This window comes from Eriocheir sinensis, chromosome 58 (assembly GCF_024679095.1).
Source record: "Eriocheir sinensis breed Jianghai 21 chromosome 58, ASM2467909v1, whole genome shotgun sequence".
Lineage (NCBI taxonomy): Eukaryota > Metazoa > Arthropoda > Malacostraca > Decapoda > Varunidae > Eriocheir > Eriocheir sinensis.
In genome coordinates, this window is record NC_066566.1 from 4,514,186 (window position 1) to 4,539,076 (window position 24,891).

The 24,891-nt window shown below is 43.0% G+C and overlaps 2 protein-coding genes across 2 annotated transcripts; one reads left to right on the forward strand and one right to left on the reverse strand.

Moving 5' to 3' along the window:
* The first annotated feature begins 1,447 nt into the window (after nt 1–1,447).
* Nucleotides 1,448–10,746, forward strand: LOC126984982 (facilitated trehalose transporter Tret1-2 homolog). The gene is made up of 8 exons (XM_050839212.1): nt 1,448–2,260; nt 3,700–3,798; nt 4,103–4,278; nt 4,484–4,629; nt 6,178–6,388; nt 6,751–6,943; nt 7,227–7,362; nt 8,709–10,746. The coding sequence occupies exons 1-8, from the start codon at nt 2,123–2,125 to the stop codon at nt 9,143–9,145; spliced, it is 1,536 nt and encodes a 511-aa protein (XP_050695169.1). The 5' UTR covers nt 1,448–2,122; the 3' UTR covers nt 9,146–10,746.
* A 574-nt stretch (nt 10,747–11,320) lies between these two features.
* On the reverse strand, nt 11,321–24,476 carry LOC126984983 (uncharacterized). The gene is made up of 7 exons (XM_050839213.1): nt 23,688–24,476; nt 22,495–22,547; nt 16,513–16,770; nt 13,822–14,023; nt 12,749–13,501; nt 12,291–12,406; nt 11,321–11,737 (listed from the first exon to the last, which is right to left on the reverse strand). The coding sequence occupies exons 1-7, from the start codon at nt 23,800–23,802 to the stop codon at nt 11,321–11,323; spliced, it is 1,914 nt and encodes a 637-aa protein (XP_050695170.1). The 5' UTR covers nt 23,803–24,476.
* Between the last annotated feature and the right edge of the window lie 415 nt (nt 24,477–24,891).

Here is a 24,891-nt window from a genome sequence, read left to right on the forward strand (position 1 = left end):
CGCTGCAGGGGATAGTGGTTTCTGACAAGCGTGCTAAACCGTTGGTGGTCGGCCATTTAGAGGTGAGACTGGTACCCTAAAAAAGATAAAAAGCGTAAGTGTATACAGTTATGCTTCACGGCTTCAACACCTGTGGCCCATAGTGAACACATGTGGCGCCGTGCACAAGTGTGGGGCTAATATCATGTGTGTGTGTGTGTGTGTGTGTGTGTGTCTGAAAACTGTACAACTTTTGGGACGACCACGTTTTTTTTATTTTTTTTTATCTCTTTAGTTTCCTGGTGCTACTTCCACATGTATCCTTAGTTGAATCATCACACTCTGTACTGCCTGGGAGTTGGGATGGCATGCTCCTCGATCCCTTCTCCTTTGTTGTTTACTTGCAACAATAAACAATCAATCAATCAAACTTTTTGGCCGCCATTTTTTTCAAGATGGCGGTAGAGGTGTGCAAAATTGTTATGTTATAAAGTACGCTGTTATGAAGGCGATGAAACAAATTGCAGCTTTCCGTAAATTTTTCCTTCATCAGTCTTTTTTCGTCTCATTTGACTGGCCTTTTAGCTCCTGCATTCTGTAACATAGAGATGATTTAATGAGATATTTATAAGCAAATGGGATCGTATAGTTGGGTATATGATTCTCTCTCTCTCTCTCTCTCTCTCTCTCTCTCTCTCTCTCTCTCTCTCTCTCTCTCTTCCGTGTAAAAGCTTGTTTAGCGTGTTACCAAAGTAGCCTCGTTGCCATTAGAGATTGATATTGTTTCCAAGTACCGTAGATTTGTTGATTTTATTTACGTATGGTTTATTTTCCTCATTAATTATTTCGTTATGACAGAAATCAAAGCATATATTCATACACACTATCATTTGTTATAGTTTGGCAGATTCAGATGCAATGTTACTTAACTTAATTAACTTAGCATTAGTTAGACCTCATCTTGACTATGCGGTTCAGTTCTGGTCACCCTACTATAGAATGGATATCAAAATGTTAGAGGATGACTAAGATGATTCAGGGGGCGAAGGGTGCGTGGAGACATGATCGAGGTTTATAAATGGATGAAGGGCTTTTGTTGGTTCTCCTGCGTTCTTATGTTCTTATGTTCTTATGAGTCATTGATTTTACGTACGTGATATTAATGTAGATTTTCATTCTTTTCTGTTGTTGCTGTTTGCCGTTGACCTGCCTGAACCCTTTCCTTAATTAAAGATAAATAAATAAATAAAAGATATGAAAAGAAGAAAAAGGTTGGAAGTTGATTTATAGCAGGCATATAGAAAAGCAAAGTCAGGGGAAGAAATTAAAGAGCAGAAAATCACATCAGTTCAGGGTGAAGTGTACAAGTGTGCACTGTGAAGTAACTAAGTGCATGGTGTGAAGTATAGAAGTGTTGAGAAGGAGGAGGAGGTCAAAAGAAGAAGAAGAAGAAGAGTCATCGAGAACAACAACACAGGAGTCAGAGAGAGAGAGAGTGAGAGTGTGTGTGTGCGTGTGTCCGCCTCGTCCTCGCCATTCCATTGTTCCTCAGAGGCCACAGAGGACAGCACACGTGAGGACTGACACACTAACCATCCTTCTAAAACACTAAAGAGGAATAAAACTGACCATCCCCCTAAAACATCCTCTTAAAACACTGACGAAGAGGAACAAGACTGACCATTCCCCTTAAAACATCCTCTTAAAACACTGATCAAGAGGAACAAGACTGACCATTCCCCTAAAACATCCTCTTAAAACACTGATCAAGAGGAACAAGACTGACCATTCCCCTAAAACATCCTCTTAAAACACTGATCAAGAGAAACAAGACTGACCATCCCCTAATACATCCTCTTAAAACACTGACGAAGAGGAACAAAACTGACCATCCCCGTAAGACACTGAAGAGGAACAAGACCGACCATCCTTTTAAAACACTGAGGAAGAGGAGCAAGACTGACCATCCCCTTAAAACACTCAAGAGGAACAAGACAAGTACCGGAGAGCCATCAACTGTGTCTCCGGGTAGTCATGGGCCTGCCTGCTACGACCCTGCCCGTCCTGTCTGCTACGACCCTGCCCGTCCTGCCTGGCTGCTGCGGTAATTAGCGAGGACAGGTGGAAGACGCAGCCGGTAACCATGATGAGCGAGGACCGGCTAGACGGGGATGGCGCGGACGTGCTGGTAGTGGTGCCGCAGAGGACAGTGCACATGGACGAGCTCTTCCCCGGCGCCAAGCCCCTCACGGACGCCAGCCCCGCCCGCCACAAGCAAGAGGTGAGGCGGCGTGGAGGGTACTGGGGTCCGCTTACCTTACCTGCCAGGGGCGACGATGGGGAAGTCTCTCCAAGCTAAATCTGACGTAGCAGTTATGTCTAACCTAACCTGATGACTATAACCTAACTTAACAACTATGTCAAACCTAACCTAACCTAACGACTATGTCTAGCCTAACTTAAAAACTATGTCTAACGTAACAACCATAGCTAACCTAACTTAACAATTGTATCTGACCTAACAATAATTACAGCTAACCTAATGTAATAACTATAACCTAACCTAACAGCTACATCTAATCTAATCTAACAACTACAGCTAACCTAACCATTTTATCTAACCTAACTTAATAACTATACCTAACCTAATAACTATGTCTAACCTAAACTAACAACTATAGCTAACCTAACCTAACAATTATATCTAACCTAACTTCATAACTGTAGCTAACCTAACCTAATCTACCCTAACAGCTATGTCTAACCTAACAACTTGCTTACCTAGTGGTGGCATAAGAGGCAAGGGAGCTAGTATCGCTCATAAGAGTTGCCTCTTCTCAGTTGGCTATGAACATGCCGGTTGTATTTGTTTTTAAATGCATTAACACTTTCACTACTCTCAACCTCCTCCGGCAAACTGTTCCACCGATTCACCACTCTCCAGGAGAAGAACATATTTCTTTTGTGCGTTCTATGTCGTGGTTTTTCCAGTTTGAGGGAGTGATCTCGGGTCAGAAGATTGGAGTGCCTAGGGGCAGCCAGCTTTAGGTAGTCTTCATCTCCCCCAACACGGTCAAAGCCTTTCAAGATCTTAAACACACCTAACTGATCCAAGTGATAGGGTCAAGTTTCTGACTTAGTAGGGCTAGGTTAGTAATTTGATGCAGTTAGATTAGTTACCTAGTGTAAAGTTGTGTAGAGTTGATTTTCTAACAATAATTATTGAGCCTTGCCTTACGTCAAATGATATTTCCTAAAGCCAAACCCAGCTCACAGATTTTTCCTTTGAGGATGTTAACTATATACTGTATATATATATATATATATATATATATATATATATATATATATATATATATATATATATATATATATATATATATATATATATATATATATATATATACCTAACCAAAAATTTTTTTATGGCTTAGTCATTCCAGTGAAGTGGCATTTACACATGCTCTGAAACATTTGATGATACATTTGGTAAAGAAATTAGATAATTCCATATAATTCAGTTTCAGAGAATTTTATGGTGAGAAAGTGATAGAATATAAATCTAGATTTATGCATACTCACTTAGATAACTTTGTAATGGAGAAACAATAGTATTTTTCAAATGAAAAGTTGTATATGTTGTTTGATGCTTCTTTCTATATAGATATAAAGTTACTCCTGTATCATCATTGCCTCCTCTATTCTGTCATACATTTACAGATCTTGGCAGCATGTGTGATGGGCCTGAGCACCTTCTCTGGGGGCATGCTGGAGGGCTACATCTCCCCTGCTCTGCCAACCCTCCTCCTGGACTCTCTCTCTCTCTCTCTCTCTCTCTCTCTCTCTCTCTCTCTCTCTCTCTCTCTCTCTCTCTCTCTCTCTCTCTCTCTCTCTCTCTCTCTTGACATCAATGACACAACTGATGAGCTCTCTCTCTCTCTCTCTCTCTCTCTCTCTCTCTCTCTCTCTCTCTCTCTCTCTCTCTCTCTCTCTCTCTCTCTCTCTCTCTCTCTCTCTCTCTCTCTCTCTCTCTCTCTCTCTCTCTCTCTCTCTCACACACAAATTTCAGTTAGTCTTAAGTCAAATAAAAAAGAAAACACTCACCTTTCCCTCAAACTGACAGGAGGCATCGTGGCTGGGGTCACTTCTCCTGCTGGGGGCGTGCCTTGGGGCCCTTGTTTCATCGTGGGTCATCAGTCTGGGCAGGAGGCGGGCAGTACTGGCCTCTGCTCTTCCTCGCATCACTGGCTGGATCATGATGGCGGCAGCATCTGACGTGTACATGATGTATGGAGGCAGGTCTGTACTGAGTGTTCATCAACAGAATCTAGATGAAATAAATATATAGGATAGAATCTTTTTTTTATTATTATTGTCTCAAGCATTTTCTAAAGTACATTTCTAACCCCCCACTTAAATACAAGTGAGTGATTGCAGGGAAGGAGGGCCAACACAGATGATTGACCTCGAACAGCACAACCACAATGACACAATGTTCTTTTAGGTTCTTGTCTGGTGTGTCACTGGGCATCATCACCTCGGCCGTCCCCGTCTACATCAGTGAGGTCGCGCACTCCTCCATCCGGGGGGCTCTGAGCTGTGTGGTGCAGCTTGGTGTCAACATGGGCATCTTCACCATGGCTCTACTGGGTATTTATTGACATGCACATACAAGCTTAGTTCATATTTATATACTGCAACTAGTTAAAGCAATGGAGCAATGGAGAAAGCAATGAAAGCATATACGAAAGGCTTGGTATGGGTGTGGCAGTGAAAGGAGTGGATTGTGGAGTAGTGGAATGGGTGAAGCGTGGTACGCTGAGATAGTTTGGACACGTGATAAGAATGAAGGAAAATGAATTTGTGAAGGGAGTATATGAGGGAAGGATTGAGGGAGGGGTTGTCAGGGGAGACTCACCTGTGGAGTGGATCAATAGGGTGAGCAAGTATTGGAGCAAGAGAGTTGAAAGTAGCAGGATTGAGTGTGCCGAGAGGAGTGCCAGAACAGGGAGAGATGGAGACACTCTTGCTGTGGCCACCCCCTGGAGGGATGTTCCCATGAGGGAGCAGGGCATCGGAGATATAAATAGATAGAAAGATAGTTAAATACACACACATTCAGAAATCCATGCAACAATGCACACATGTACATCTCACAAAATCACTTTTGCTACTGCATGCACATACCTTTTCCACTTACAAGCTTCAACTGTGTACATTTTTTATATATTCATAAACATTGCCTTGATGAACAGGAAAAATCTAATGCTTAATCTTACCGAGCTTTCACTCAGCATTATCATGACAACCTTTCCAGCCTATTACAGTAGAACCTTGTTTATCCGGCACGTCAAAGGAAAACTCGTGCCGGATAACCCATTTTGCCGTTGTTGTGAGACTTACTCCTGTAGAATTACCGAAACTCCTTACTTTTGCTAAACAAAGGAAAGTATGAGGTGTGCCATGTGCTTTCCACAGTGGCCATACACATGTGCTTACTCTGCATTACCATCACTTGTTTCTGTTTTGTTTTGTCTGATTTAACTGAAACGACAGCATGTTGGGGTGGTGGCTCAGCTGCAGTGGGCAGCACCACTTGTAAACAAAGAAAAGTATGAGGTGCACCATGCACATTCCAGTGCCCTTCCACATGTTATTGTGCTTTTTAAAAAAAAAAAAAAATTATTTAATTTTTTTATTGCTTGTTTCGGTCTTTCTATTGTTTTATTTATTTATTTATTTTTTCTGGCTGACTAGAGTGAACCGGCATGGGTGGCACCGCTTGTAAACACACACAAGTAAAAGGTGCACCATGCTCATTCCACAGTGCCCTTCCACACATAATTGAGTTTATTGTACATTTTTACTGCTTGCTTCTGTCTGTTTCTCTTGTTTTGACTGACTGACTGGAGCATCGGTGTGGCTTGGTGATGGCAGGGAATGGGCGCCGGCAGCACCACTTGAAAACAAATAGAAGTTTGAGGTGCACATTCCACAGTGCCCTTCCACACATTACTCTACATTTTTATTGCTTGTTTCTGTTTTTGGCAGCCCTGCCGTAAACAACGGCAGATCAGATCTGTGCTGTTGTATTGGATGCCAGATAAACGAGGTTCTACTGTAGCACCATTCCTGTTTCATTTCTACAAATCTGAGCTCTCACAGCTTTGACCCTGAATGCTGTTTGTTTGTTTCCAGGGACCTTTGTGGGGTGGCGGGGCCTGGCAGTGTTTGGGGCCATCATGGTGGTGGCGTACTTCGTGGGTACACTCTTCGTCCCCAACTCTCCTGTGTGGCTGGTGTCAGTGGGGCGGCAGGACGCTGCCCGGGATGTTCTCACACACCTCCGTGGACCTGACTACTGTGTTGAGTATGACCTACAGCAAATCATCTCCACCAAGGTTAACCAGTGAGTGTTGGACTCAATGTTCAGAGGTTTCTGTATGGCTTCACAAAACAAAAACAAAATGTAAACAGTTATCTCTCTTGGATGTTACAATTCTTTCTTTTTTACAATGATGGAATTAGCTCCAGGGCAAAAAAAAACAAGAAACAAGAAAGCTTGCGAAGCACATGAAAAGCTGTCTGAATATATTGAATAGAATAATGAATGTTAGCCTCCAAAAAGACACTTGATGACGACCTATACCTCTTAAGACAATCCATGTTAGGGTTATAATGTTATAGTGGGAGGAATATTCAGTCATTGGGTAACAAGATAAATAACAGGTACCTCAAGCATTATGATAAGAAATATTTCCCTACCCTCAGACAGACATACACCTGGAAGGATCTGGCACGGGAGCGGTCATGTCTGATGCCACTTGGCGCTGTAGGCCTGGTGACAGTGGTGAACCGTTGCTCTGGCTACAATGCTATCATCACCTACTGCGCCACATTCCTTCACCAGGCAGTGCCAGCAGTTAGTGAATACTGGGCAGCAGCTGGTGTTACCCTCATGCAGGTTTGTGTGCATGTATGTGTGTGTGTGTGAGAGAGAGAGAGAGAGAGAGAGATTAACATCCATGAAAACACTCATGATCATATACTTTTCTTACCTCTTAAGACACATGAGTATATGGAAATAAGAAAAACCTTGGTGCTAGATTGGTCTCTTTCTCTCATGTATAGAATATTTATCAGACGCACTAAAGCCAAAGATGTGGGAGCAAAGGCTTACACGGCCAGGCACTTCCTCTTGACATGTGTCCCTCAGCCCTGCCTTACTTCTGCCTTCTTGCATACAGGTGGTGTCAACGGGGCTGGCTGTTTTGTTAGTGGATCGCCTCGGCCGCCGCAAGTTACTCATGGCCTCCATCACTGCCATGGGCATTGGCTTGGCTACCATTGCAATCTGTGAGGCTGCTGTTCCAAGTGGGGCTGGTGAGTGCCACTAATAACAAGTCATATTGGCATCATTGCAATGCACACTTTCCCCTTGTTACTTAAATCCTTATCCCACAGGCCAGTATTTTGGAATGTTTGATAAGGTCAGCCACCATCGTATTTATTTCTTGTAACAGTGACCCCATCTTTCATCATCATCGTTTGACGTCCATTTATTCCCTATGGTGGGGTTGGACGGGATATGAGCCTCCTCCACTGTTGCCGGTCCATAGTCATTTCTTCCGTGATGTTCAGCCTCCTCATATCTTCCTTCACCACCTTTCTCCACGTCTTCCTTGGCCTTCCTGGTAGTCTTCTGCCCTCTACCTCAAAGTTCAGTGCATGTCTCAGGATGTGTTCTTCTCTTCTCCTCACATGTCCAAACCACCTTAATCTGGTCTTCCTCAGCCAGTCTTTCAGCCAAACAAAACATATTCTAATGGCAATAAGGGGGTGGGGAGGTCACTTCTTCCTGATAGCATGTTGCCCTTTGCCAAGCTTCCCAAACTGACACATTGAGCACTGGAGCATGAATGAAGTTTGAAAGGTTTAGTCTTTGGCCGTGAACACTAGATAAAGTAGCAGGGCCTCAGTACCACCGTGGGGTATCAAAATGGGTTCAGTAGGGCATCCAAAAAGGTGTCAGAGATAGATGAACAACTTTTTGCATGATTTGATAAAGGGGATTAAATAGCTGTTAAAGCAGTTTGTATATCAAATTTAGCTGTTTTCTTAACTATCTTCATAAATTTTTTTCATGGAGTGCAAGATTAGGGGCCGCTTTCACAGTCACTTTGTTTGTTTTGATCGTTACTAATGGCGGCGATCGACGCTATAGTTTTCCACATGATGTTGAGAGTGTGTGGCAAGGTGCGGGGCTTGGCTAACCCCGCAGCCGCCACTACCCCATCGGCCAGTTTTCCGTGGAAATACTATTGCTGCGATCGCTGCCATTGGTAACGATCAAAACAAACAAAATGACTGTGAAAGTGGCCCTAAGAGATGGTGATACATAGGGCCGTATTCTTAAACATGTCATCGCCCAAGCCCACACTTTCAACAACGCTTTCGTAGTAGTTTTGGGCATTTCCAGGGGTAGTTTTACGACCCTGGTGGTAGTTTGACCCTTTCTCTGTTACCTGGACCTAAAGAAACATGCATTAGAACCCGACTGATCTACTTTTCGGCCTTTGGAAATAGTTGGTGTGGGAGGCTGAAGTGTTTGAGAATACCATCCATTGTACGGAAGTGTTGAAGAGTGTTGAATTGCAGGTTGCAGAGCCAAAATCTTCAAGAACCACCACAGTCATATATTTATTGCCTGACCTTTGCTACCATAACAGGGGGCAGCTGGGTGGCCGTCCTGGCAGCGGTTGTGTATGTCAGCGCGTACTCCCTTGGTGTGGGGCCCATCACGTGGGTGCTGGTTGGAGAGACCTTCCCTCAGGCAGCGCGGGAGAAGGCCACAGCCGTCATCGCTGTGCTCAACTGGTTCCTGGCCTTCATCATCACCAAGACCTATTTCAGCCTGGAGGCCGTGGCAGGCATTGCTGGCACCTGCAGCCTCTATGCCAGCGTGTGTGTGGTGGGCCTGATCCTGGTGTACTTTTTGGTGCCAGAGACAAAGGGCCACAGCTTGAGTGAGATTGAGGCCTACTTCACCTACTCACGGCACTCCTGGAAGGGCATCAAGAGCAAGCACAGCGTTGCACTCAACAGTATCCTGGAGCAGGAGACAGGAGGCTCAGACAGCTACAGTACCTTTCAAGCCAGTGAGTAGAATATCCATCTCTTTTTCTCTCCTCAGACCAATAATGATAAATCTAATATATATTTAGATAGCCAAGTAGTTAGATGGATCTCTGTAGTTGTGTACAACACTCTAGTGTTGTGTGTCAGCAGTACAAGTTTGTCATGAAAGGACCACATAGATTATCTGTAGTGTTGGATTAACTTAAGTTTTACTAACATGCTGTGGACCAAACAGACAGTCCATAAGGTGCAGTAATATATGTGAATGTTCTCAAGAAAGTTGTCACACTTTGTGCTGTACATTTTATTATATTCTTCAATGAACCCCAAGTCAGGTGTCACATGGATACAGTGCATGATTATACTTGTGTCAGGGATCTTTGGCACACTGAGTGGAGAGTAGTTGTAAAAGTTGGTTTGAAATTGATGATTTTCATTATCATGAACTACATAGTTACCATGCTAGTTCTCAAAGGTGTGTTGATGAGTCTTGAGCTATTCCTTCCATAATGTATTCCAGCTTACTCACTGATTATATTTATTCCGCCCACTCATTGTATTTACTCCTCTGTATTGACATTGTGCAGTGTTATATACAAGTAGGTGTGTCTCCTCTTCTGTATGATGTTCATCAACAATGCAATATTTTTGTACATCACTAGAATATTCAGTTTTATTGTGATATGAATTTATGTAATTATGTACTATGTATTTTAATTGGTATCAGTGTTTAGTACTCAGATTTTTCCATTAATACTACATTGTGTGAGTAGTTGAATGCCATTGTACGTAATTACTAACTAAGTGTTACCCAGTCCACTTCCATCCTCACACCATGCAATCTAACTGACGGCCAAGCAGTCTGGCTGCCAGGAAGACTGTACTGTGTGGCACTGAGGGGTGGACTCCACAAGGCCTCTTTGATAATCATACAAAGGCAGCCTTGTTTGCTGTATTCCAATCATGGATACTGGTTTTGGGGAGTATGTAGCATCTTGATTTAAAGCTCAATTTAAAAAAAGCTATTTTATTCAAGGTTTTAGAATACATAGGATGAACCACATGGACAGCATTGTCACAAATATCTATTGGCCGATGTTTCCATTTTTGCATGAACGTTATTTTATACTAATCTAGTCCTGATGCTGATTCAGGCGAGAATAAAACATCAACCAATAAAGATGTTTGTGCCAACACTGGTGATATTGTTCATCCTAATACATGGATGCATATATATATATATATATATATATATATATATATATATATATATATATATATATATATATATATATATATATATATATATATATATATATATATATATGGCATGCACCAAATAGTATATAAGGTATCGGGGACTCAAATACAAATTTCTCATAACATACTTAATTCACTGTTTGTTGCAATTTTAACTGTGATAATGTGATAAGTTAGCTGAATGTATGTTTGTTTTACTGTGTGTGTGTGTGTGTGTGTGTGTGTGTGTGTGTGCACTGTATGCACTCAAGTGGTATTGCATTCAGTTGTTAAGAGAGCAGAGAGAGAGTGAGAGAAAGCACAAGTCTTTTTGAATGTTTAGAAGGATGGAACAATGTCTACCAATGAAAAATAAATACTGCTTATGAACTAACATTTTACTTTGTAATGTTATCCACTTCCTACAGTAAGAGGTGGTGGTGGAAACAGGAATGGAGACTAGACAACTGGCACTTGCTGGTATTTTTCCCCACTACTCCTAAACGCTCAGGCTTACTGTTGAGAATTATTAAAAACTTAAAGCAGTGTTTAGAATAAAATTTGTGTTGACTCCGTTTCCACTCCAGTTTCTTATCATTTAACTTGGCTTGTCAGTAGAAGTGAAGGAGGAGGTTTGGAAGACAACAGCAGCACAGGGCAGGAGAGGCATAAGTAGAAAAGGATGTGAAAAATAATACCAAGCTTGAGGTGTTGCAGTGTTGGGAGACAGTATTGGAAGAGCATATAAGTAGTATGAAGGAAGAAAACTGGGAATAGTAGACAGATTGACTTTGGTACCTCCCTGTGCTGTGAGGGGCTTATAAGTTTAAATATATAAACAACACAAAGCTTCATTACCTGGAGCCATCACCTCACTACTATGCATGAGCTTTCACCACTTTGTTTTATACAATATACTTTTATGGACCCACATAATTGTGTTAAGCATTACTCACTTATGCATTTACCTAAGCCACAGTGTTTTGAATTTGCCCTCCAGCTGAAACCTGGGAAAGGCACCATAGCCGGAGTTGAGCACTCGGATGCGCGGCAATGGTGAGTGCCCTCGCTGGTTCTGGCCGAGATCGGTGCTTGGAGAACCTGAGGCCTCGCTTTGCCTCTTAGGAGTCACCGGTGCCTCGTAGTTCGGTAAGTAAGGTTTGATTGGTTTGTAGGTCATCTTCTTCCCATAGACGTTACTTGCTCTCTTGTAGCTTTCCTGTAGCCCTGAGTCATGTATGGAGGTGAGGTGTGAGGCCCCGTCATGGCCACAGTGCACGTTGTACCACCAGTCACAGGTGAGCAGACGCTGGCTAAACACAGTGCCGTTGGGACAGAGGAAGGAGTGCTGGCGTCCGTCTGCCTCACACACGTGCCACACCTATGCAGGGTACCAAAGGGAAGTTAGAGAAGATAGGTGTAAGGCTAGGCTGATGGTTCAGGGGGTAGTGTGGACTTGGGGTAGGGAGAGACTAGGGCGATGAACGAGCAGATGCATACAGTCAGCTAAGAAAGTCAACACTACCATGGAACACCAAGCTTAACTAAAATATATGCCATGTACAGTTAGTAGGCTGGGGGGAGACTCACAATCCATTTAACCCCATAAGGGAAAATAAGAACGATTAACGAAGAAGAAGAAGAAAGGAAGTTAGTCCTTGGATTCTTTTTAGGAGCAGCGAGTAGCGGGCTTTTTTTTATTATTCCCTTTTTTTTTTTTTTTTTTGTGCCCTTGAGCTGTCTCCTTTGTTGTAGAAAAAAAAATCCCATATTTCCAGTTTTTCCTCATTTTCAGTTTTTCATTCATAAAGTAGCCATTAAATTGTGGCTAACTGTACAAGAAAATAAGGAAATCTACGTGAAGCTTGGAGGTGAGGCGGAAGATGCGCGGACTTTGAAAGGGACGAAGGGAACAAACCCACACACTGACTCACCTGACAGCCAGCCTCCACATCCCCATAGAGGCCGGGGCGAGGGGTGGCGCGGCATGTGAAGCTGGTGTGAGGGACGCTGGCATAGGTGGGGTAGTTCTGCTTCTTCTGCTTTTCTTCTGATGGTTGGTAGAATCAAAATATAAATAAAAAAACAAAATACGAATATCATCTCAGGCTGCATTGCTGTATGTCTGCCTTCTCTGCTCTATTACTCCTGATGGCAGCTGGTGATAAAAGGGGAAGAGATTGTTGATATCTATATTGTTTTCTTGTACTTATAGTTGACTGGTGCTTTTAGAAGTTCATTGGTAGAGTTATTTTAATCTCTTACTGTCTTTACTTAGGGTGGCAGTTAATGAGGTCGACTGCTGGTGTTAGATGTTCATTGGTAAAGTCACATTCAATACTTACTTACTGTGACTGGCCCTACTTTGCTCAGGGGCTCAGAATAGACTTACCTTTTGATTTGGGGTTCCTGGTGGGTGGTGGCGGTGAGGGGGCGAGAGTGGGTGGAGGTGGTGGTGGTGGAGGAGGAGCGGTGGGCACTGTGGAAGGAGGCGGTGGCGGCGGAGACTGAACTAAAGGTCGCGGTGTTGAGCTCCTGCCAAGACTGGAGACTCCGGGGCGATGGGGTGAGTTCGAGGGCCGCAAGTTAGGCCTCCGATGGCGTGCAGGAAGGCGGAAGAATGAGAGCTTTGGCGGGGGAGAAGTATCGTGTGGAGGGAGTGTGGGGAAGGGAAGGGACGGCCGGGGCGAGGGAGATACTGGTACTGAAGTGATAGCAAAGGGAGGAGGTGTGGGAGAAGGAAAACGAAGAGGCCGAGGAGTGGGGAGTTGATACGGACGAGGAGGAGGAGGAGGAGAAGGGGTAGGTCGTTGATAAGGGCGAGGAGGAGGAGTGGGTGAGAAATAAAGAGGAGGTCCATGGGAAACATCCTCTCTGAAAAAGGTGACAGGGGCAGGACTCGAAGTGGGGAACGCTTTACTTCGAGACAACCCACTACGAGGCGAGATAATGGGAGGCAGCATGGGGAGGATGTGGCGGGTGGGGGGGCTGGGGGAGAGGGTGACGGGGGCCCCTGAGGACACGTGTGCCATTCGTCGGTAGTGGTCGTAGGGCGGCCCCGGGGTGAGGCTCCTCCTGTGGCTGTCTGTGAGGGGCACCTGTGGATAGGCTGCCTTCCTCCTGCTGACCCTCTTGTGTGGCTGGCCTGTAGAAGGGTCACAGTAATAGTAGTAGTAGTAGGAGAAGTAATAGTAGTAATAGCTGTATATAGTTGTAATTTCTGTAGCAGTGGGAGTAGTAGTAGTAGTAGTAGTCGTAGAAGTATGTAGTATAGGATAGTAGAACAGTAGATAGTAGATAATATAACACACACACACACACACACACACACACACACACACACACACACACACACACACACAGACAAGGACTTCAATCTCTTCCTGGTCAAGCTTTAAATCCTAATCAAGGGCGGCTGTAGCTACGTCCGTCCCACTTTGATAACAGGACTCCCTCACAACCCACCTTTCCGCCTCCTCCTCCTCACCACGCCAGCGCCTTCCCTTCTGGTGTGCTGAGGCCGCGTCCCGACCCTGAGACCCTGAGATTCCTGCCCGGGGAGAGGAGCAAGGGCATGCCTATCTTCCGGTGACGTTACTTGGGTGCTGTTAGTCTTGGGCCTTCGCTTGGCACTCACACCTCCAGCGTTTTCTTTTTCCTCAAGGTTCTGTGAAAAGGGAAGAGTGATTGGTGAGACGCAGAGGCCATTGAAAGCATCCTCGTTCATCCTTGTGTGTTCTTGTGTAAGGGTTATCTTGCACTTAATGGCCTTGAGCGCATGTGTGTATCATTATTATTAAGTCATGTGTTTGTAAGTCACTTGTTCTGCTTTCCTTGCCATATTTTGCATTGGACTGGTTTGGGTTGTTAATTAATGAGATGACCTCCCCCCCTCCCATCTCCCATCTCTCTCTCTCTCTCTCTCTCTCTCTCTCTCTCTCTCTCTCTCTCTCTCTCTCTCTCTTTCGTTCATTTTTTCTTTTATTCATTCTCTCTCTCTCTCTCTCTCTCTCTCTCTCTCTCTCTCTCTCTCTCTCTCTCTCTCTCTCTCTCTCTCTCTCTCTCTCTCTCATTGGCAGTTTTGATAAGTAAATAGTTTGCTAAGCTTCTCTCTCTCTCTCTCTCTCTCTCTCTCTCTCTCTCTCTCTCTCTCTCTCTCTCTCTCTCTCTCTCTCTCTCTCTCTCTCATTAGCAGTTTTGATAAGTTGCCTAAATTTTTTTTTATTCATTGATGATCTTCTTCCAAAACGAACTGTCTCAACACTAAACATCCTCGGTCTATCCTTAACTCAAAATCTCAACTGGAAACTTCATATCTCATCTCTCTGTCCATATACAGGGGCCCCGCCCTCCTTATGGAGTATGCACTCTTCGTCTCATCAGCTCTCCTCCTCATACTGATAGTCTTGACCTCTTAAATTCCGCCGCAATGTTGCCTCTCTTTCTATCTTCTATCGATATTTCCACGCTGACTGCTCTTCTGAACTTGCTAACTGCATGCCTCCCCCCCTCCCGCGGCCCCGCTGCACTCGACTTTCTACTCATGCTCATCCCTATACTGTCCAAACCCCTTATGCAAGAGTTAACCAGCATCTTCACTCTTTCATCTCTCACGCTGGTAAACTCTGGAACAATCTTCCTTCATCTGTATTTCCTCCTGCCTACGACTTGAACTCTTTCAAGAGGAGGGTATCAGGACATCTCTCCTCCCGAAACTGACTTATCTTTCGGCCACCTCTTTGGATTCTTTTTAGGAGCAGCAGGTAGCGCTTTTTTTTTATTAATGTTTACTTTTTTGTGCCCTTGAGCTGTCTCCTTTGCTGTAAAAAAAAAAAAAAAAAAAAATCTAAGCTTCTTTGCCACTACGATACGAGAAACCGTTTCACTATATAGGAGGCCAAGAACCATGACCTCAAGAACCGTAATAAAACGCAACTCAAAGAATGGTCACCCCAGTATACGCGTCAATCCGTCGAACCATGACCCCAAGAATTCGCTCAAGAACCGTAAAAACTGCCACTTCAAGAATTCTCGCCCTAGGAAACTCAAGAATCATCCCACAAACGCATATCACCCACAGAACCGTCACCCAGATATATAACTCCAAGGCGAATCTTCCTCTATTAGCGTTGCCCAAATAATATAAATCGCCCTAAAAATCGTATAGGATCGCTTCTCAATCCACTCTTCTGATTATTCACATACCTTCAGTTGTATTACTCAACTTACCTAAGCCTATGTAAGAACCTTGCCCACAATACCTATCGTCCCCAGAACTTCACTCATTCCCAGTATCACCTAAGAACCTTGCCCCCAATACCTGTCGTCCCCAGAACTACACTCATTCCCAGTATCACCTAAGAACCTTGCCCACAATACCTGTCGTCCCCAGAACTACACTCATTCCAAGTATCACCTAAGAACCTTGCCCACAATATCTGTCGTCCCTAGAACTACACTCATTCCCAGTATCACCTAAGAACCTTGCCCACAATACCTGTCGTCCCCAGAACTACACTCATTCCCAGTATCACCTAAGAACCTTGCCCCCAATACCTGTCGTCCCCAGAACCACACTCATTCCCAGTATCACCTAAGAACCTTGTCCCCAATACCTGTCGTCCCCAGAACTACACTCATTCCCAGTATCACCTAAGAACCTTGCCCCCAATACCCATCGTCCCCAGAACTACACTCATTCCCAGTATCACCTAAGAACCTTGCCCACAATACCTGTCGTCCCCAGAACTACACTCATTCCCAGTATCATAACAGAACCTTGCCCACAATACCTGTCGTCCCCAGAACAACACTCATTCCCAGTATCACCTAAGAACCTTGCCCACAATACCTGTCGTCCCCAGAACAACACTCATTCCCAGTATCACCTAAGAACCTTGCCCCCAATACCTGTCGTCCCCAGAACTACACTCATTCCCAGTATCACCTAAGAACCTTGCCCACAATACCTGTCGTCCCCAGAACCACACTCATTCCCAGTATCACCTAAGAACCTTGCCCACAATACCTGTCGTCCCCAGAACTTCACTCATTCCCAGTATCACCTAAGAACCTTGCCCCCAATACCTATCGTCCCCAGAACTACACTCGTTGCCAGTATCACCCCACCTTTCCTTCTGTTGTCCCTTCACCAACCTTGACTTTCATTGGTATTGCTGTCGGGTTGGCGCGAGGCGGTGGGTGTAGGTCTTTGAGGTTGGCTGTGGAGGGCATGGCTCGGTGATGGTGTTTGGGGGTGTGGGGAGAGTGTTGGAGAGGGGAGAGGGGCCTGGAGGTGGTGGGGAAGGGGTGGGAGATGTTGTTCAGAGGGAGAATCTGCCTCCCTCGCGTGGTCAGCAGTCTGGGTAGGATGCTGTTGCTGTTGTTGTTGCTGCTGTACTTTCCAAACGTGCCCTGTAGATTGTAGAAAGGAATTTAATGAGCCGTGGTAACATATATATTGTTCCTCATCTTACCCATATTCAGAATCATTCATAATATAATCATTGTAATAATCTTAATCTTGTTTTAAAACGTGTATAAGTACATTTTTTTTTCCTACGTTAAATGAAAAAAAAAAAACTTCGTTGACTTATATGTAAGATTATAGAGTTTACAGGTACTTTGTTTTTACGTGTACTATTTTCAGTCCGGTCGGTATTCTGAAACGCTCCTTCCTCTTACATCAGCTATTTCCAAAGGGCTCAAAGGTTGGGGTTTTCGCGAGTGCCCTTTTCACGTTCATGGTATTGAGGCTCTGTCAAACTACCACTAGGGTGACTAGGCTATTAAAACTACCCATATAGATATCTACCACTTCTACGACAGCCTTATCAAATGTGGGGGAGTGTAAAGCCCCACCCCCAACTTGCCGTACTCTCTCTCATTTTGGCGTCCACGCGCAATCGCTTTTGCCAAGAAGGAGTTTTAGGCATAAATGTTTCTTTACGTTCACGGCGCAGAAACATCGTCAAACTACCACCAGGGTCATAAAACTACCCATGGAAATGCCCCCACAAATCCTACGTATATACTCGGGTGGCGAAAGGTGTGTATGACCCTTATAGATACCCGACCTTGGCCACACCCGAGTCGAGATGCAAACAGCTCTTATCCAGGTACCCGCGGCGTCCCTCCCTCTCGTGCCCCGCCGGTGGTAATGACGCCCAATCATCTCCGTTTGTTGACAGAGGGAGACTAAGTGGCGGGTCAGAGGGGCGGGGGGTCAGAGGTCACCTGGAACGGGTCACCACCTACCCACCTACCCTTCCTATGGCCCCGTTCCCTCCTTTCCCTATCTCCCTTCCTTTCAGCCTCTTTTTTTTTCTCTCTCTCGCTCTCTCTCTGATTCATTTTTCATCTCTGTCTTATTCTCTCCTTCCTTGCCTCCTCTCTCTCCCTTACTCCTTCAATTATCTTCCTCCCTGCCTCCTCCTCTTCTCTTTTTTTCTCCTCTTGCCTTCTTCCTCTTTTCCTGCGTCCCTCAATTCCCTTCCTCTTTTTCTCTCCCTTTGCTTTCTTCTCTCCCTCTCATCCTTTATTTTCTCTCCCTTTTGCTTTCTTCTCTCCCTCTCTTCCTTTTTTTCTCTCCCTTTTGTTTTCTTTCCCTCTCTCTCTTCCTTTATTTTCTCTCCCTTTTGCTTTCTTCTCTCACTTTCTTCCTTTTTCTCTCTCCATTTCGCTTTCTTCCTCTCCCCCTCTGCCTCTTCCTCCTTTCTCCCTCCCCTTTATCTTTCCTTCGCTTTCTTTTCTCCCTTCCTGTCTCTTTATCTACCACCCTCACTCCTTATTTTCCTCTTTTTTTTCCACCTTCACTCCTTCCCTTACCTCTCCTCCGACCCCCCTTTCCCCGCTCCTCCTCCTCCCCTCCCCTCCCCCAACCCCTTTCCTCCCCGCCAGCCGAGATGTAAAACCGTGTCATCAGTCCGACTTCGCAAGAGGTAAAGTGGAGGACCATCTCTTCGTGACCTTGTGGGAGCGAAAGGAGCCGGAGAGGAGGAGGAGGAGGAGGTGGAGAGGAGGGGTCAATAGCGTGGGGTGAAGGGCAAGTGTTACCGTTAAAAGGGGAGATAAGGGAAGGAAGAGGGAAATTAAATAAAATGCGGCTATCAGTTGAAATGAGGAGGAGGAAAAAAGAAGTGGAAATTGTGTAGTGGTTGTAATGGTAGAAGTAGTAGTAGTAGTAGTTGTAGTTGTAGTAGTAGTAGTAGTAGTAGTAGTAGTAGAGAAAGAGTAATAACAACGAGAAGAAGAATAAGGAGGAGAAGGAGAAGAAGAAGAAAAATAGAAAGAAAAAGGAAACGAAAAAGAAGAAGAAAAGGAAGAAGAGAATGAAGAAGAGGAAAAATGAAGAAAAAGAAGAAAGAAAGAAAAAGGAAACGAAAAAGAAGAAGAAAAGGAAGAAGAAGAGGAAAAAGAAGAAAGAAAAAGAAAGAAAGTAAAAGGGGAAAAATGCTGAGATGAAGAAGCAGAGAGGAGGAGGAGGAAGAAGAAGAGGAAGAACAAACATGGAAAAGTCATACAGGAGACCAAATAATAAAATAAAAAGTTATGCACTTACAACGAGGCTTCCTGCATTATTAACCATCATAACAGGAAACATAACTTAGCCTGAGGAGAGTTAGAGGAAAAAATAAAAAGAAAAAGAAGAGAATAAGGATTAACTTGGAAATGGAGAGATGAAAAATATAAGTGTGTGAATTCAAGAAAAGAAAGAAGGAAGATAAAGAGGATTAACAGAAAGAAAGGAAGAGGAAGAAGACGGGTTAATGAAAAAAGAAAATAAAAGAGAACAGATAAGGAGTAACTTGTAAATGGAGAGATGAAAAAAAAATGTGTGGGAATTCAAGAAAACGAAAGAAGGAAGATTAAGAGGATGAAGAGAAAGAAAGGAAGAGGAAGAAGACGGGTTAATGAGAAAAGAAAAAAAGAGAATAGATAATGAGTAACTTGTAAATGGAGAGATTGCAAATATAAGTGTGGGAATTCAAGAAAAAGAAAGGAGAAAGATTTAAGAGGATGAACAGAAAGAAAGGAAGAGGAAGAAGACGGGTTAATGAAAAAAGAAAAAAGAGAATAGATAATGAGTAACTTGTAAATGGAGAGATGGAAAAAAATAAGTGTGGGAATTCAAGAAAAAGGAAGAAGAAAGATTAAGAGAATGAACAGATAGCAAGGAAGAGGAAGAAGAAGGGTTAATATATCAAAAAGGAAACAGAGAAATAGAATAATACCAGATACTACCACAGAGGAGTAAGGGGAAGAGAAAGAGGATGAGAAAGAGTAGAAAAAAAATGAAAAATGAAAGATGTAAGAAGAGCAACGAAGAGGATTTTTTTTTTTTTGTAGAAATTCCCAGTTTGGAAAAAAAAAATCCGTCAGGCAGAAAAAAAAAATTATGGTGAAGAAAAAAATAAAATTGAATAGGAATAATATTAAGAATGAAGAGGAGGACCAGAACGAGAGAAAGAAGAGCAAGAATGGCGCCACTATAAAGTACTTGCCTGCGCCATTAATGGGCTGGGGTCGACCAACAGATCCCATCATGAAAACCTACCGGCGCTAAATGCACAACGTAAAAACAAAACAAAAAACAAACAAAATGCGATTGATATGAAAAACTGGAAAAGAAGAAGAGGAAAACGAAGAAGAAGGAAGACGATTAAGATAACGGATAAAACGATAATATAATAAATCAGAAGGAAAATAGATGAAAAAAAATGAAGAACAGGAATGATAGCAAGACGTAGAAGAGAAAAAGGAAAAGGAGAGGAAGAAAAACGTGACATATAAAAAAACAAAAACGGAAAGAACAACATCATGAAGACCAGACAGACAGACGTATATAAAGGGCAACAAACAACACCCCCGATAACGAAGTGACACCATTGGGAAAGCACGCTCTTGAACCGAAGGGGCCGTGGCAGCCTTGGTCGAATTTGAGCTGACCCGTGTGCGTGCGTGTGTGTGTGTGTGTGTGTGTGTGTGTGTGAGGTCGGTTGGGGCAGCTCTGTGCAGGCTAGCGATAAGAGAGTTTGCTGCAGAGTGCAAGTGTGCCGCCACCTCGCTACTGAAGCATCCACCCCTGCCATATTCTCTGTAGTAGTAGTAGTAGTAGTGATAATAGTAGTAGTAGTAGTAGTATGCTTATAGTTTATTTTTCAAGTTCTCACAGACCAGTGATGTGTATTTTCTTTACTGTCCTATAGCTCCGGTAGGCTCTCATAAAAGGGTCTATTGGTCGGCCCCAGCCCATTAGTGGCGCAGACATGTGTTTTATTGCCATTCTTGCTTGGCTCTTGCTTCCCTCCTTCGAAGCTCTACTTGATCCTCTGTAGAGAGTTTCGCTAGAGTCCGGGTTGATAGGTGGTCGTTAGGACAACATGTGGACAGCCGTAAGCCACACGGCGATGACTGAAAATTGTCAACTTGTATCGCCGGGCGAGACTTGAACCCGGGTCCTCCAGGACACCGCGCCTGCAGGCTGACCACTCAGCCACCGCCTCCCCGTGTGTAGGGCTCAGACGCTTTTGGCTCCCACAGCAAACAATTCCAGGTCACAAAATACATCAGTCGGGTTTACACGAGTGTTTTTTCACACTCATGGTGCAGAAGCTGGATGGTTTTGGTTTAAATCAAATGATTTAAAGCAAGGGATTTAAATGGATTTAAATTAGATTTTAAAAAAAATTATGATTTAAATCAAAAATAAATATACTGTATTTAAAATGATTTAAGTGTTATATCAAGAGTAAAATATCTAATGATTTAAATTATATATATATATATATATATATATATATATATATATATATATATATATATATATATATATATATATATATATGTATATATATATATATATATATATATATATATATATATATATATATATATATATATATATATATATATATATATAAGGAAGAAGGAAGAACATACGAACCAGTTGAACATGAAAAGTATCAAGCCTACTTGTCCTGCACTGATCCTGTACTGGTCCTGTAGCAAGTCAGGCACCAGTGAATCATTGTCATCTCTTACAAGAAAAATATTCAAAAGCATAAAAAAAATTCAGTATTAGTTCTACTTTTGATTTTTACGTGAAAAACTCATCTTGGGTAATGTATATTAAATTTTGGCTTCATTTAACACTGGCCAAGTTTAATACAAGATAATGGCCTCATAAGGCTGAAACAAATAATCAGTTGAAACAAACAAGGATTAATGCAAAAAAAAAAAAATCATTTAAATAAAAAAATCTATTTAAATTAAAAAAAAAAATCCGATTTGAATCAAATAAAAAAAAAAATTATAGGAAAATCATGATTTTTTTTTCCAACCCTGTGCAGAAGCCTTGGGAAATTATCACTGAGCTCATAAAACTACCCGTGGAAATACCCACAATCTCTACCAAAGCTTTATTATATGTGGACGCGTAAACCTCGAGATGTTTGAGATTATGAGCCTGATTGACATCCCTTATGTTTATTTTTTTTTTATTTATTTATTTTTTTTCCTGGGACCAATTTTCTGGAGTAGATTTTCTCTTGATTTTAATGTTACTTGGAAGGATGCGTACGGAAGAGTGAACCAAGCGGACACCTTGTTGTAATATCGTGTTTTGCTTGGTAACAGAGGAGACGCGTTAAGGGGCTATGGGTCCTATTTTAAAACATTTTGTCTCCGAAGTTCACATATTTGCCAAGGCTTTCGTATGAGTTCAGGGCATTTCCAGGAGTAGTTTTATGATCCTGGTGGTAGTTTGACCCTTCTTCAGTAGCATGAACCTAGAAAAACACTCATTAGAACCCGATTAATCCCTTCTTTGTCCTTTAGAAATAGTTAATGTGGGAAGGGAAAGTATCTTAAAATACCGACCTATTACACTGGGCAAATTCTCCGTGAATCTTCAGTCAAACCACGATTTCCGCTGGCTTGGTTCACATTGGTTTCTTGTTATTGCTGCTAATGATGATGGTGAGTAATACCGTCGTCCTTCAGTGTAATCTAATGTAGCTTTGGAAGATCGTGGACTCGTCAGAAAACCACGGAAATATGAGAACCACGCCAGCGGAAATCGTGGTTTGACTGAAGATCCACGGAAAATATGCCCAGTGTAATACCTCCTTTACTCACCCTTGTACTCAGCCAGTCTGCCTCCTCCGGGCCCCGTAGCGATGACACAGGCGCTATAGAAAGAGAGGGAGAGAAGGGGAAAGGGACACACTTCAGATACGAGTTGCCATCCCGTCTGGTTTGAATTCATTTGAGATTTTATATATGAGAGAGGGAGCAGCCGTGGTGGTAACAGTGACGAGGCTGACTGTTCGTGTAATAAGAGAATAAATACATTAAAAAAAAAGTTAACCGAAAGCAGACATAAGATTTTTCACTAATTACCCGTGGACGTCCCCCTCAAATAAGCAGTAAAATGACGTATTGAAGGCAAAAGGGAAATATGAAAGAACACGAAAGGGAATTTGGATGATGTGACATATATCTTTGAGGGGGAGATGTTGAGAATCTTGAAACGATAAGGATAAGAACCGTACTTTCCATTTATTTATTTTTTAGAACTATATTTTACCGTTTACCGTTGATGAGGTAGAATTCAGATTACCAACGAAAGAAAATAACCATGAAAGGCGCCAAACTAAATTTTAAATCCTGAAAATAGTGCAGGAGGAAAAAAATATCATCAGTGGGGAAATATTTAGCACCTTGAAATAAGAACAATACTTTTCATTAATATTTTTTTAAGAACCATATTTTTTTAACAACTAACGCTACAATTCAGATTAGCAACGGAAGAAGATAATCATGAAAGGCACCAAACTAAATTTTAAATCCTGGAAATAGTGGAGGAGGTAAACGAATATCATCAGTGGGGAAGTATTTAGCACCTTGAAGTGAAGCAACAAGGCAAACATCAGATTTTTAGTAACTGACCCCAGAATTTAGATTAGTAAGGGAAGAAGATAATTAGAATAGGCATCAAACTAAATTCTAAATATTGAAGAGAGAGGAAGAAGAAAGCAAAAATAAGCGTGCTAAATACAGAAAAAGATATACAGAGAACACATATTTCCGACTTGTTAAAACACTTGACATAATACTCACCAGCAAGCAACAAGGCAAGAATTAGACTTTTAACACCTGACTCTTGAATTCAGATCATTAGTAAGGGAAGAAGATAATTAGAATAGGCATCAAACTAAACTCTAAATATTGAAGAGAAAGGAAGAAGACAAAAAATAAGCGTGCTAGATACAGAAAAAAAATGATACAGAGGACACATATTTCCTTGTTAAAACACTTGACTTACTCACCAGCAAGGACGAGGACGAGGACGAGGTGGAGGAGAGGGAGGGACTCAAGGCGTTGGTGGCACTGCGGGGACATGCTTTTCCTCCTTCTATGTGACTTCGTGGCAACAAGAGTCATGATTTTGGTCTAAGGATTCATAATTCTTCCTATAAACCCTTCCTTTACATTTTCAGTAGCCAGGCACAGACATACACACGCACATACAAGCACGCACACACACCAATACACACGCACGCACACATAAAATAATCCTCAACTATTACGTGTCTTTGTGTGTGTGCACGTTGTTTGTGTGTGTGTTTGTTTGTTTAGCCTCCACGCACACACACACACACACACACACACTCAAAACAACAACCTTCTCCTTTTGAATGTATGTTTGCATGTGTGTTTGTGTATGTATCTTATCTCCCTTTGTGACTCGTTGTTGTTGTTGTTGTTGTTGTTATTGTTGTTGGTGGTGGTAGATTCTCCACACACACACACACGTACTCAAAACAACCCTCACTTCTTACGTATGTCCGTATTTGCGTGTGTGCGTACGTTTAGAATCCACACACACACACACACACACATACACACACACATACACACACTCAAAGACGTCTTCTCTTCTTGCGTGTGTACTTGTGTGTGTTTCTGTGTGTACCTCGAGACTCCTCCACACACTGTAACGCCTCACCTGCCCACTCTCACCTCTTATACCTGAGTTCAACCACGCCCCAGCCTCTCCGCCCCGCCCCGCACTGCCCCGCCCCGCCTCACGCAGCCCCATCCACCCCATCCCTATTCCTGCCAATAACACGTGTACCCCCCACACTAACCAAATTGCCCCGCCCTCTCCCCTTCCCCCCCCCGCCCCCCTTCTTCCCCATACCCCTCCGAGTTGGGTAATAAGGATTTAGAGACGGTCGGTCAAACATCACCACCATCACCATCACCACCGTCATCATCATCACCATCGGCCTCGTTAATCTTTATTGTCATTACTGGTAAATGCCCAAAGGGAGAGTACGGTCAGGGTCATTTTATCGCCAATAGGGGAATTAGGAGGCCTAGGAGGAGAAGGAGGAGGCCTAGGTGAAAAAGAGGAAAAAACTAATGGTGTCTGAGTGAGAGATAGGAGAAGATGGAGGCGAAAAAAAGAAAATAAATGATTATATATAAGAGAGGAGGAAAAGGAGATGATAGAGGAAAAAAAAGATT

What these genes read in the sequence shown, in the direction of transcription:
- LOC126984982 (XM_050839212.1), top strand. Translation starts at nt 2,123, where the DNA reads ATGATGAGCGAGGACCGGCTAGACGGGGATGGCGCGGACGTGCTGGTA. An exon ending in CCCTCCTCCTGGACTCTCTC is followed by an intron (nt 3,799 to 4,102) that starts TCTCTCTCTCTC and finishes TCAAACTGACAG; the next exon opens with GAGGCATCGTGGCTGGGGTC. An exon ending in ATCTCCACCAAGGTTAACCA is followed by an intron (nt 6,389 to 6,750) that starts GTGAGTGTTGGA and finishes CCCTACCCTCAG; the next exon opens with ACAGACATACACCTGGAAGG.
- LOC126984983 (XM_050839213.1), bottom strand. Translation starts at nt 23,802, where the DNA reads ATGACTCTTGTTGCCACGAAGTCACATAGAAGGAGGAAAAGCATGTCC. An exon ending in CAATACCAATGAAAGTCAAG is followed by an intron (nt 14,024 to 16,512) that starts GTTGGTGAAGGG and finishes CCCTTTTCACAG; the next exon opens with AACCTTGAGGAAAAAGAAAA. An exon ending in CAGGAACCCCAAATCAAAAG is followed by an intron (nt 12,407 to 12,748) that starts GTAAGTCTATTC and finishes ACCAACCATCAG; the next exon opens with AAGAAAAGCAGAAGAAGCAG.